The sequence below is a fragment of the Salvelinus namaycush genome, chromosome 9 (genome assembly GCF_016432855.1).
Source record: "Salvelinus namaycush isolate Seneca chromosome 9, SaNama_1.0, whole genome shotgun sequence".
Lineage (NCBI taxonomy): Eukaryota > Metazoa > Chordata > Actinopteri > Salmoniformes > Salmonidae > Salvelinus > Salvelinus namaycush.
In genome coordinates, this window is record NC_052315.1 from 36,246,759 (window position 1) to 36,260,849 (window position 14,091).

At 45.6% G+C, this 14,091-nt stretch overlaps 1 protein-coding gene across 3 annotated transcripts in view; it reads right to left on the minus strand.

Moving 5' to 3' along the window:
- Window positions 1-5,044: 5,044 nt before the first annotated feature.
- Window positions 5,045-14,091, minus strand: part of trim44 (tripartite motif containing 44) — a 65,314-nt gene continuing 56,267 nt past the window's right edge. For all 3 annotated transcript variants that reach the window (XM_039001383.1, XM_039001381.1, XM_039001382.1), the window contains exon 6: window positions 5,045-6,290. In XM_039001383.1, the coding sequence (XP_038857311.1) occupies window positions 6,206-6,290 (85 nt within the window). In that variant the 3' untranslated portion in view covers window positions 5,045-6,205. The remainder of the gene's footprint in view (window positions 6,291-14,091) is intronic.

Below are 14,091 nucleotides of genomic sequence, written 5' to 3' on the forward strand. Positions count from 1 at the left end.
GACAGGGTCCTAAAAAAGGGACGTTTACATGTTATCTATGCACTTAAATAGCGAATGGAGGATGTTTTTCCAGTGGCAAATTTTCATGCCAGCCAGGTAGGCTATACTTCTGTTGTAGAGAAGCAATGTGCTTAAAATTAGGAAATAAATAAAGCTGATTTGATCCTCCTCTTTCTAAGAGGCCATCCCTCTGTTTTCTCATGCAATTGCATAGCCTATAGAAATGTTGCGCAACATGAGCTCATGGGCTCTCATGAAGTGTTTGATTAGATTTTTGATTACATTTGCATTGATGTCAGAATTATTAGAGGGACAATAGAGTGCTGAGTACCAGGCAGTTAGCAAGTTTGGCAGGCTACTAATGACCATCAGCAGCATTAGAGCTTTGAGCAGCCTAATTACCATGACTAAACGGTCACGTGGAATTTGATTGCCGTCATGACTCGTGACAGCCAGTGTGGCGTTAATACGTTCACCATAACAGCCCTAGGCAGGGGTGGGTCTCGTCAAATAAATGGATGCCATCTTAGACAGGCCATCACTCACGCACACACACCCCCACGCAAACACACCCACATGCTGTCTTGTAAAGCTAACCTTGTGGGGACACACAATTCAGTCCCATTCAAAATCCTAGCCCTAACCCGTACTCTAACCTCAAGCCAAAAACCTAACCTTAACCCTAACCAAATGTCCCCAGTTAGTCAAATTTTAGTTTGTTTACTATTCTTGTGGGGACTTCTGGTCCCCACAAGAATAGTTAAACACATCCACGTGCACACACACACACACAAAAGTACAGCCACATATTGAAAAGGGCAACCGTACAACCAGGTTTGAGCCTCTTGCAGTGTGTGGTACAATTTCTCCCTGCTTCTCCAGGCTTGCATGCCAATAAGCAGAATCATTAAAGCATGTCATAGTGGGAAGGTGGGCGTCTGAGCTGCTCTGCTACTCTGAAACCACAGCCTACAGACGTGTTTTAAAATTATTAAACACACTAATTAAAGCCACCCGCCACTAGCATCCCTATCACGTAACTAATTTCATCTCACAACCCACAAAGCAATTAATTCCTGTCAATACAAACAAACATATTGTCTCTTTTGCCCATCGGGAAAATGGAGGTCTAACAGATGTGTGTGTGTGTGTGCGCGTGCATGCTCTGCGAGGTGAGCCCAGCCTGCGAGAACAGGTGTAATTGGATGTGGGAAAAAAGGAACCTTGTGGTCTCTCTCGCTCAATTAGATCAAACAATCTTCTCCTCTCCATTTCCTCCTCAGTCAACAGGGTGCATTGTTCCCCCTCAGGTCTGTTATGCTTTGATCACGTTGGAATCAACGATCGAGGCGACGTAGATGACAGGCTAATGGTAACGCGTTGAAACCAGCCCTCCTTTGATAGCATAAAAGCCGCTCTCCCTCTATACGTCTTGTCTGGACAAAATCAATTTAGCCACAAAGAGGAAAAATATGCCCCACTAATAGGGTTTTAGTGCTTTGGTCCGCTGACACTCAGCAGTGGCTTAGCCATGCCTGCATGGGGATCAATGACTCCTACAGTAAGTAATTAAGGCCCATGTCTATAAAGGGAAACAGGTGAGGAGAGAAATGTAGAACCACATACTAAGCTCCAGCTGACCATGGCCAGTCGTTTACAGCCGTTGAGTTCTCAATGCAAAGACATTGGCACGTCTGCTGAAACTGCAGCTCCACACTTGATGGAGCGTTCCATATACATTTGAAAGCAGGTGTGAAGCCGCAGTGTGCGCTGTGCCAGGATTCTGTTAAATGCGTAAAAAGGGAAGTGGGGGGAGCGGAAGATGAGACAAAGAGTTTGACTGCTGCTGTGAGAGAGAGAGAGTGGTTCTAGCTTGGCGGGGTATACGGGGAATCTCTTGCTGGCTGTTGACTGCAATTAAATGGTGTGGCTGTTAGAAAACATAATTTAAGAGCAGCTATCCTTCTCCCCTTTCCCTCCATTCCTCTACTTCCCCAACCCCCAGTCCTGTCTGAATGAAAGGGTGCCATGAATCTTGATTAAGGAAAGACAGAAAATGATTCCCTTCCTTACCCAGCTCATCTACCCCTCCTTCCCTCCCTCCCCTACAAAGAAGTGCTGTTGAGGTGCCGAGAAGGACGGTGATGGCAGATGGTTTGAGAAACGGCCCTCACAGATGGAGGATGAAAACACCACAGAACTTAGCTTGTCTAATAAATTATTACTAAGGGAGAAAATATGCTTGTGAAACCATTATCTGTCATTTCATTTATTAATTAATTCAAGGCAACAGCAAAAATAAACAATTTCATATCCTGACTATTTACCTTTACCCTTACCATGATTGCTGAATCAAAACATATATATACATATACATATACATATATATATATATATACACTGTTCAAAAAAATAAAGGGAACACTTAAACACAATGTAACTCCAAGTCAATCACACTTCTGTGAAATCAAACTGTCCACTTAGGAAGCAACACTGATTGACAATAAATTTCACATGCTGTTGTGCAAATGGAATAGACAACAGGTGGAAATTATAGGCAATTAGCAAGACACCCCCAATAAAGGAGTGGTTCTGCAGGTGGTGACCACAGACCACTTCTCAGTTCCTATGCTTCCTGGCTGATGTTTTGGTCACTTTTGAATGCTGGCGGTGCTTTCACTCTAGTGGTAGCATGAGACGGAGTCTACAACCCACACAAGTGGCTCAGGTAGTGCAGCTCATCCAGGATGGCACATCAATGCGAGCTGTGGCAAGAAGGTTTGCTGTGTCTGTCAGCGTAGTGTCCAGAGCATGGAGGCGCTACCAGGAGACAGGCCAGTACATCAGGAGACGTGGAGGAGGCCGTAGGAGGGCAACAACCCAGCAGCAGGACGGCTACCTCCGCCTTTGTACAAGGAGGAGCAGGAGGAGCACTGCCAGAGCCCTGCAAAATGACCTCCAGCAGGCCACATATGTGCATGTGTCTGCTCAAATGGTCAGAAACAGACTCCATGAGGGTGGTATGAGGGCCCGACGTCCACAGGTGGGGGTTGTGCTTACAGCCCAACACCGTGCAGGACGTTTGGCATTTGCCAGAGAACACCAAGATTGGCAAATTCGCCACTGGCGCCCTGTGCTCTTCACAGATGAAGCAGGTTCACACTGAGCACGTGACAGAGTCTGGAGACGCCGTGGAGAACGTTCTGCTGCCTGCAACATCCTCCAGCATGACCGGTTTGGCGGTGGGTCAGTCATGGTGTGGGGTGGCATTTCTTTGGGGGGGGGCACAGCCCTCCATGTGCTCGCCAGAGGTAGCCTGACTGCCATTAGGTACCGATATGAGATCCTCAGACCCCTTGTGAGACCATATGCTGGTGCGGTTGGCCCTGGGTTCCTCCTAATGCAAGACAATGCTCGACCTCATGTGGCTGGAGTGTGTCAGCAGTTCCTGCAAGAGGAAGGCATTGATGCTATGGACTGGCCCGCCCGTTCCCCAGACCTGAATCCAATTGAGCACATCTGGGACATCATGTCTCGCTCCATCCACCAACGCCACGTTGCACCACAGACTGTCCAGGAGTTGGCGGATGCTTTAGTCCAGGTCTGGGAGGAGATCCCTCAGGAGACCATCCGCCACCTCATCAGGAGCATGGCCAGGCGTTGTAGGGAGGTCATACAGGCACGTGGAGGCCACACACACACTACTGAGCCTCATTTTGACTTGTTTTAAGGACATTACATCAAAGTTGGATCAGCCTGTAGTGTGGTTTTCCACTTTAATTTTGAGTGTGACTCCAAATCCAGACCTCCATGGGTTGATAAATTTGATTTTGATAATTTTTGTGTGATTTTGTTGTCAGCACATTCAACTATGTAAAGAAAAAAGTATTTAATAACAATATTTCATTCATTCAGATCTAGGATGTGTTATTTTAGTGGTCCCTTTATTTTTTTGAGCAGTGCGTATATATATATATATATATATATATATATATATATATATATATATATATATATATATATATATATATACACACACACACACACACACATTATATATACAAAAGTATGTGGACAGCCCTTCAAATTAGTGGATTTGGCTATTTTAGCCACACCCGTTGCCTATACTGAAGAGCTCAGTGATTTTTAACGTGGCACCGTCATGGGATGCCACCTTTCCAACAAGTCAGTTCGTCAAATTTCTGCCCTGCTAGAGCTGCCCCGGTCAAGTGTAAGTGCTGTTGCTGTGAAGTGGAAACATCTAGGAGCAACAAGGGCTCAACCGCGAAGTGGTCGGCCACACAAGCTCACAGAACGGGACCGCCGATTGCTGCCTCTGTAAGCAATGTCAGCCCAAGAACTGGTTGTAGGTAGCTTCATGAAATGGTTTTCCATGGCCAAGCAGCCGCACACACAAGCCTAAGATCACCATGCACAATGTCAAGCATTGGCTAGAGTGGTGTAAAGCCTGCCGCCATTGGACTCTGGAGCAGTGGAAATGCATTCTCTGGAGTGATGAATCACTCTTCACCATCTGGCGGTCCGACGGACTAATCTGGGTTTGGAGGATGCCAGGAGAACGCTACCTGCCCCAATGGATCGTGCCAACTGTAAAGTTTGGTGGAGGAGGAATCATGGTCTGGGGCTGTTTTTTCATGGTTTGGGCTAGGCCCCTTAGTCCAGTGAAGGGAAATCTTAACGCTATAGCATACAATGACATTCTAGACGATTCTGTGCTTCCAACTTTGTGGCAACAGTTTGGGGAAGGCCCTTTCCTGTTTCAGCATGATAATTCCCCTGTGCACAAAGCGAGGTCCATACAGAAATGGTTTGACGAGATTGGTGTGGAAGAACTTGACTGGCCTGTACAGAGTCCTGATCTCAATCCCTTCAAACACCTTTGGGATGAATTGGAACGCTGACTGCGAGCCAGGCCTAATCGCCCAACATCAGTGCCCGACCTCACTAATTCTATTGTGGCTGAATGGAAGCAAATCCCCGCAGCAATGTTCCAACACCAGAAGAGTGGAGGCTGTTTTATCAGCAAAAGGGGGGACCAACTCCATATTAATGCCCATGATTTTGGAATGAGATGTTTGACGAGCAGGTGTCCACATACTTTTGGTCATGTAGTATATATATTACTTATTTTGTAGCAGTCATGAAATGATTAATAGAAAGATATATATATATATCTTTATATTAATCATTTCATGACTGCTACAAAATAACATGATCCATTGGGTAGGGCTTGGTCCTGGTCACAAACCCAATCATATTGATTAGGTTAAAGGTTACTCTCTCCTTTAAGACAAAATAGACCGCATCAAAAACAAAAATATACCTTCTGTATGTGATTATTGAATGACATGATGGAGTAAGACAAAGTACTGTGTGCAGTTAGTCGTCAGGAGTCAGGACTGTTGTACACTGCAGATTGTCTCGGGTAATGAGGCATAGTATTACAGAGAACGCTGACACTGCACAGAGAGCTATTACATACACTTCGATTTCCCGTAACATGTACGCAGCAGCTCTCAGAAATCAATATGTGTCAACGCATCATCTGATGATGGATCTGACAAACACACACCCAAGAGGAAGGAGGGGAGAGAATTTGAAGGTGAGGACAAACAAGAGAAGAGGAGAGCAGTTGTGTTTATACGTCAAGGCAGATTTAAGACACTTGTGATATATTTCCCTTCAGAGTATAAAACAGGAACAGCCACCTTGTCCTGTACATTCTATATTCCTCCTCTGATCTAAGGTGTTCTGTCAACTTATTTTGCTTAGCTTTTTTTTGGACAATGCTGCTTGTCATTACTAAATACATAGAAGAAATGAATGTAAAGCACAGCGTGTCACATTCAGAATTTCATGTTCCAATCCTGACATCCTCAGATTTTCTACCTACACTCCTCACTGAGCACAGCTCACCAGACAAGGACCTGATTGAGTGTGAAAATTTTGCCTGACGGTAATAGATTGCAATCGACTCATGAACCTCAATTAAAAAAGACTTAGTAGAGTTTTAAAAGTTCTGGAAGCAGAAAGAAAGAGCCATCCATTTTGTTACAGCCTTCTTCATTCTCACTCCATTGTCGTCAGACATGGAGAGGAGAATCTCTCTGGTTTTGTTGGTCTCCTGGACAGAAGTAGGAGGAGAGAGAGGAGTGGGAAGTGATCTGTGATTGGGCAGCTGGTGTCAGGGGGCGTGTCCCATTGAGGATCTGGACCCACCCTCTCCATAGTCCCTGGGGTCCTGAGGGTCTCGTCTCGGCTCTGGGAGTCTGAAGGAACGAGACACACAAGAAGATCTGGTGAGAGGAACATCTCTTCCTTTCTGTCACTTTCTCACTCACTCTGCCACACACACACACACAAACGTTTGTTTTACTATCCTTGTGGGGGCCAAACAATTGACTCCCATTCAAAATCCAATTTTTCCTGACCCCTATCCCTAACCCTAACCTTAACCCCAAACCCTAAACCTAACTCTAATTGAACCCTAACCCCTAAGCCTAAAATAGCTAAAATGAAATGTCCCCACTTGTCCAAATGTTCCTTGTTTTACTATCCTTGTGAGGAGCCAAAAAACAGACACATTTGCGGGTGCATGCACAAACACTACAGTTCATGTCACCAATCAAAAGTCTTAGCTTGTATTATTTTGAGATTTGAAGTAGAAATGCTTTATTCTACTTAGTGGCTGTCGAGTGACGCAGGTAAAGTGATTGCCAAATTGGTGGAGCCTATAGCAATCAGAGACAGTGTGATAGATTCCATTCCACCGGGGACAGGCTGCACTAATCATATCCCCTAATTGGACAACCTTCTGAGGATGACAGAGTGACAGAACAGCCCTCCTCCCAGAGAGAGAAGGGAAGGGACAGGAAAAAAAGACTTCTCCCTCCTCCTCTCATCCTACTCTCATTCCTCCTCTTTCTTCCCAGAGAGAGAGAAGCCAAGAAACAGACCGTCTCCTCATTTCTTCCTCCTCATGTCTGCACACTCATTCTCCTCTCTTTCCCTTTACATCCTTTCCTCTCTTCCTTCAGCCCACTTCCTACTCTTTCTCCTCCAACTCCCCACTTTGCTAACTGAACTTTCTCTGTACTTCTAACCATTCTCCCCTCTCACTCTACTCACCCCCTGATCTCCTCCCAAAGACCACATCTCTGCTGGATCTCACTTTGTCTGAATTCCAACATCCCTCTCCTGCCTCTAGGACCTCCTCAGAGGCTACTACTCTGTTCTCTCCTCCTTTAACTACCCAACAGCCCTCTCCTGCCTCTAGGACCTCCTCAGAGGCTACTACTCTGTTCTCTTCTCCTTTAACAACCCAGATATTTGGCCTTTCTCCCTCTCCTCCTCCCTCTCTTGCTCCCCTCAGACTGTGGTGCGGCCTAAGGCAGCAGAGCAGCATATCCATGAATCGGAAGCAGGCAGGCAGCTATCAGGGCACTTCAAAGAGCAGAACACACACACACCTGCAAGTACACAATCCCACCCACCACTTCTCTTCATCCTAATTTGTGGATGCTCATCACTCATTTCGTACTATATCTTACGAATTTCAAATCGTACAACTAAATTTGCAATTTGTTGTGGCTAACGTTAGCTAGATGGCTAACATTAGCTAGGCTACGGGGTAAGATTAGGGTTATATTAAAAGGTTAGGAATAAGTGTTAGGGGTTAAGGTTGGGGTTAGTGGAAGGGTTAGCTAACATGAAAAGTAGTTGCTAAGTAGCTAATTAGCCAAAATGCTAAAGTTGTCCGTAATGTCATTCAACCTTTGGGTTGCTAGATCTTCACGTTATACGCCCACCCATCCTCCCCAACCAGCCTTCTTCCTTTCGTTTTTTGATGTAACCTTCTGTCTTATGTAACCATTTTGGGTTTACTACCTTTTTATTTGGGCATTTTTATTGTTCAGAAATGTGGTGGGTACTCTCTTCGTTCGCTGGACTTTATCCTGCTAACTGTACCAAATGTCCGAACTGAATTTGGTAAAAGGGCTTTTATGTACTCTGCACCATCGTCTTGGAACGCCTTACAAAATACTTTTAAACTGGAAGAACTTGTCCCGATTGGTATTTTTAAATTACTGATGAATGATCTTGAGACTGATTCCCTGACCTGTCAATGCTGTTTTTGATTTTGTTATACTCTTGTGAATTCTATGGTTTTTACTAGATTACTTGTAGTTTTTCATGATGTTTGTCTGTAATTTTTGTAATGACTTGGTGCTGCCTATCTTGGCCAGGACGCTCTTGAAAAATAGATTTTAAATCTCAATGAGCCCTTCCTGGTTAAATAAAAAAAATAAAAATCTGTTGACTATGTTATGTCTTTTAGGCCAAGTTGTTGTCTTTATATTTTTCTTCAACAAAGTCAGTGTGAAAGTATACACCTTCGCACCTCTGATGGCTGTTATACTCTAAACGCCTTTTCTCAGAGTGAGAGCAAGACAGAGAGAGAAGAGAGAGGTTTGCGAACATACACACACACTGACACTGTTCCCCCATGCCTGACATGAGGGGGAGAAGCCGTGTTTTGGGAGTAACTCAGAAAGTCTTATTTGTGTAAGGCAATTTCATCTTTCATCTCCAGTCAACCAAAAAGTCTCCCTGCTGTTTGATATGAAAATGTAATTATACATATATTCACATGGCTCCCCTATGGTGGGAAATTAACTATTTCTATTGCAATAGTCCTGGCTCAGCCCTTGGACGTAATAACTTATTTATTTCACCCGCAGGAGACAGGGCAGTACGTCTAAAGAGAGAACAGGGATAGCGTTAATAAGGAACAAAATGTCAGGATGAGGGGAGAAATATTCCCTACAAGGTTAGATTCCCGCTCTCTGCTTTTACCTCTCTCTCTTTCTGTAAAAGTGCACGCGCACAAGCTTGTACACACCTCTCCTCCAACACCTCTCTTAATCGCTCTCTTTCTCCCTTTCCTTTCACCACCTCCCTCTCCCTCTCCCTCCGTCTTAAGTCCCGTCTTACTGAGGACTAATGCAGTCCATGCATTATTGATTAGCACCAATACGTTTTTGTCCCTTTGCCTGTGATCGTGGCCCGCGGATAGGGGGCACGCTGAGCTGAAAAGCCCAACGCGGGGCTCACTGTCTGGGGTCAGGAGAGTTCTGAGACCCCTGGGTGATGGATGAATAGATGGGGTCTCAATGGATGGGATCAGATGTGTATGTGTGTGAGAGAAAAATGTGTGTGTGAGAAAAAGAGCGTGCTCTGGGGGAAAAGTTTTTAAAAAGTCTCAGAATCTTACTAACATCCACTGACTGTGTAAATGTCTCACCCTCCCTCTTAAAATGAACCAATCTCTCATTTTGGAAAACTTGGTTCTCCCCGCGAGGAACAGGGGGTAGGATCAAGCACGGTGTTGCTGACTTTGTTCTTTATTTTTTTTTTTGGGGGGGGGGCCGGGTTGCTGAGGCCTATAGAGACAGACAGAGAGGGAAGGAGAGAGGGAAGGAGGGGAGCTGTGGCCTGATTGAGTTTGATTCCATGCTCTTGGTAGAGAAATTTCCTGGTTAAGCATAGAGGTTGTCGGAGTGAGCACTTCACCAGAGTACCAGAGTAGAGACACTCATGCCAGCCATCCAAGTGGTAAATAAATATCCCCCATTTGCATTTCCAAACAGCGGTGATGCCGCCTGGATCTACTACTCAATCACATTAGCTAGGGAGAGAGAGGCCCATTTCTCAGGACCCCTGAGGGCCTGTGAGGGAAGGGGGCTGTAATGAGAGAGGATCCTTAATGGTTATCGATAGGGCCTCCAGGACAGTCTCTTACCCTGGCTCTCCAGTAAGCACTGCACTCTGCCACTACTTAATGAAGTAAAACTTGAATCTTCTCCGGGATGATTTAACATCGCACACAGCTCTGAGACATGGACCAATCAAGAAGTAGATGGGGCAGTGATATAGGAAAGGAGGGAGAAAGGGATGAAGAGAGGATGAGAGGGAGTATGAGTGAGGAATATTGAGTTGAGGGTTATTAGCAAAAGAATGAGAGAAGAAAGAGAGTGAGCGAGAGAACAAAAGTGAGAGAGAGAGTCCAGATGGCAGTCTGTTGTGGAAAACGGAACCAGGGGTATGATGGGTAATTTGACATAGCAGAGTGAACACTCCACTGGGCCTAATTGGCCATTGTCCTGCGAGGCACAGCATCCCTTTCCTCCTCTCTCTCCGCCTCTCATTCTCTTTATTTAGCGCTCTTCCTATTTCCCTCTCTCCATCCTCTCTCCGTCTCTATGTCCGCCTCGCTCGCTCTCTCTATCCCCATCTCCCTCTCTCCATCCCACTCTCTCCGTCTCATGGTTAATGTCAGTAGATCTGTCCTCTTCCTTTCTATCTGACATCTGCTCTGTGTGAAATGTGTAATTTAGAAATGGCCCCTGCTCATCCACCTGTCCCTGGGAGACCCTGTGCCATCCCCCAGCACTTTGTACTGCAATCATCCTGCCACAGAGAATCTGAGCTGGGGATGGAGTGTGATGAGGGGAAATGCAGAGTGGAAGGAGGCGTTGGAGGGAGGGTAGGGAATAAGGGAAAGAGATAGATGGAAAGGCAGAGAGGGAGGAGGCGTTGGAGGGAGGGTAGGGAATAAGGGAAAGAGAGAGATGGAAAGGCAGAGAGGAAGGAGGCGTTGGAGGGAGGGTAGGGAATAAGGGAAAGAGAGAGATGGAAAGGCAGAGAGGAAGGAGGCGTTGGAGGGAGGGTAGGGAATAAGGGAAAGAGAGAGATGGAAAGGCAGAGAGGAGGGAGGGTAGGGAATAAGGGAAAGAGAGAGATGGAAAGGCAGAGAGGAAGGAGGCGTTGGAGGGAGGGTAGGGAATAAGGGAAAGAGAGAGATGGAAAGGCAGAGAGGAAGGAGGCGTTGGAGGGAGGGTAGGGAATAAGGGACAGAGAGAGATGGAAAGGCAGAGAGGAGGGAGGGTAGGGAATAAGGGAAAGAGATGGAAAGGCAGAGAGGAGGGAGGGTAGGGAATAAGGGAAAGAGAGAGATGGAAAGGCAGAGAGGAAGGAGGCGTTGGAGGGAGGGTAGGGAATAAGGGAAAGAGAAAGATGGAAAGGCAGAGAGGAAGGAGGCGTTGAAGGGAGGGTAGGGAATAAGGGAAAGAGAGAGATGGAAAGGCAGAGAGGAGGGAGGGTAGGGAATAAGGGAAAGAGAGAGATGGAAAGGCAGAGAGGAAGGAGGCGTTGGAGGGAGGGTAGGGAATAAGGGAAAGAGAGAGATGGAAAGGCAGAGAGGAGGGAGGGTAGGGAATAAGGGAAAGAGAGAGATGGAAAGGCAGAGAGGAAGGAGGCGTTGGAGGGAGGGTAGGGAATAAGGGAAAGAGAGAGATGGAAAGGCAGAGAGGAAGGAGGCGTTGGAGGGAGGGTAGGGAATAAGGGACAGAGAGAGATGGAAAGGCAGAGAGGAGGGAGGGTAGGGAATAAGGGAAAGAGATGGAAAGGCAGAGAGGAGGGAGGGTAGGGAATAAGGGAAAGAGAGAGATGGAAAGGCAGAGAGGAAGGAGGCGTTGGAGGGAGGGTAGGGAATAAGGGAAAGAGAAAGATGGAAAGGCAGAGAGGAAGGAGGCGTTGAAGGGAGGGTAGGGAATAAGGGAAAGAGAGAGATGGAAAGGCAGAGAGGAGGGAGGGTAGGGAATAAGGGAAAGAGAGAGATGGAAAGGCAGAGAGGAGGGAGGGTAGGGAATAAGGGAAAGAGAGAGATGGAAAGGCAGAGAGGAAGGAGGCGTTGGAGGGAGGGTAGGGAATAAGGGACAGAGAGAGATGGAAAGGCAGAGAGGAAGGAGGCGTTGGAGGGAGGGTAGGGAATAAGGGAAAGAGAGAGATGGAAAGGCAGAGAGGAAGAGAAATATATACTGTATCAGTGCTTCACATGAAGCTCGAGGAGGAAATGGATTCTCTGTCAGAGTGATTCAGAGGAAGCAGGAGGAACTACTATTATGTAAATTGGAGATTGTGTGTTTGTCAGTGCATAGCGTTTCATAGGTTGAAATGGAAGAGAGGATTTTGTAAATGTATGCTTTCACCACAGCGCCTCTAGATAAGAGCTGTCAATAGCTATTCAGTACGCTGGATGAGAGTAGATATTCTTTCTATAAAAAGCTGTTATTGATATTGGAGTGTCTATTATAAACTGGAGCGGCTTGGTGATGCAACCTACCCCGACCGGAGAGGGAGTGAACGCCTTCACGCCCATCCACCCACACATCATCTCACTCCTCTTCACTTCACACCAGCCCACACACAAGCACACACACTAAAATAGAGACAAAGAGTGAACAGACGGGCTAATAAAGCTGTGAAACAAAGCCGCAGAGGGAAAAATAACAAGAGTAGAGGGAATATTTTTCCATGAGAAAAGAGATATCGCAAACCATTCAGTGATGCCTGACATAATTCCCAGAACATTCTTGAAAACAATTCCTTTGATAGAGCTACCTCAAGCCTAAGTTGCAGTAGAGAGAAAGTGAAAACGCAAAAGCTATATAGCCACCAATCATGTCCTGAGTGTATGGAGAAGCCTGTCATGTGACGCACACACATACCATTCTATGTACTAACCATTCTGTAATCTCAGCCCACAGCCAGATAGATACTGCATTCCCTCTCATCCGTATCCATACATATATTTATACAGTACTGTCAAGGGTACAGCAATAGTGTACACCAATGGGAGAAGTGTGATGCTACAGGCAGAGGAGCATAGAATATGACCTTTAGTTTACATTGCATGTGATTGATGTGAGCAAAATGCTGCTCAGTACAGTTGGAGATGAATCCATCTCTTTAGCTTACTGATCCACAGCCTCCAGCCGCACTGATTCCAGCTCATCTTCATACATGCCATTATGTAAAAATGTACATTATGAAATTCACTGGATACTACCACCCACTCGCCAGAAGAAATCCATGCAATCCCCCCACCATGTGAAGTGTAGCATACATTAGCCTGAACATGCCTCTGTGTGCTACCGGCTCTGAACCACGACTCTGGAACACACAAGGTCAGTGATGTGGAATTAAAACAAGCGTTGGTGATGTTTATCCAATTGAATAATCATTGAGGAGATGTGAGTTAGTAGCAGTTTTGCAGCCGGTATGAACACTTATCCACCCAGAGCCAATTTCCTCTGTGTGTCCGACAACGTACGCACCTGCCTTAATCGTTTACAGGAATTAACAAAGAGCCATTCTGATAAGAGCATTAACTATTGTAAAGAGTCAATCTGACACAGGCTCATTTAGTGCTTTTACAATCACTGTTGCCACAGGGAAAATTGAGGAATTAGCCTAATTGAGAGGAGTTGCATTGAGCAACACTGTCTCCGCCGCCTGCGTAGGCCGCAGAAATAAAATCTCTCATTAATTAGTAGTGTGAAATTTAATTTGGCGGCTCTGTGCTCCGGGGAGGGCTGTTAGTGTAGCGCGGTGTCACGTGGCTGATAATTCCCCCATAAAGCCAATTTTCACAGAGATGTAAATAGATTGATAAACAATTAGAGTGCATTCAGCACAACCTGGATCAGCCGGCGCCTGCCTCCTATATCTCCTTCAGAGTCGTTAAAGTCCTGTTAGTCCGCCTTAATTCATTTCTTAAAGAGCATCCTATAGAAGAGGAGAGAGAAGAAAAAAAACAAAAGCGGAGGGCCAGGTATAGAAAGAGGAGTCGGAGGGAGAGAGAGTTTTAGTTTAGTTTATTCATTCGACCATTGAAAAGAACAAGCACACCTGAAACTTGAAAAGCCTGCTTTTTCATATACCATCTCCTCCCCCCTACTGTTTAGTTTGTTTTTGGTAGTACTACTACAGCCTAGTTCCTTAAATTATTTCTAAAGCTTTTTAGGGTCATTTTTGTTCTCAATGATTTTATCAGCAAAGTAACCCCTCTTAGCTTCATACATCCTGCTCTGTGCTTCATTTCATTTACGTTTATATAGGAGAAAATCAGGCTGCTCTTGAGAGTTCCTTTTTCCTTGCTTTAATAGATTCTAGAATCTCATGATTAATACAAGGAATAGATCTCAGCTTTACTCTGATCCATCTAAT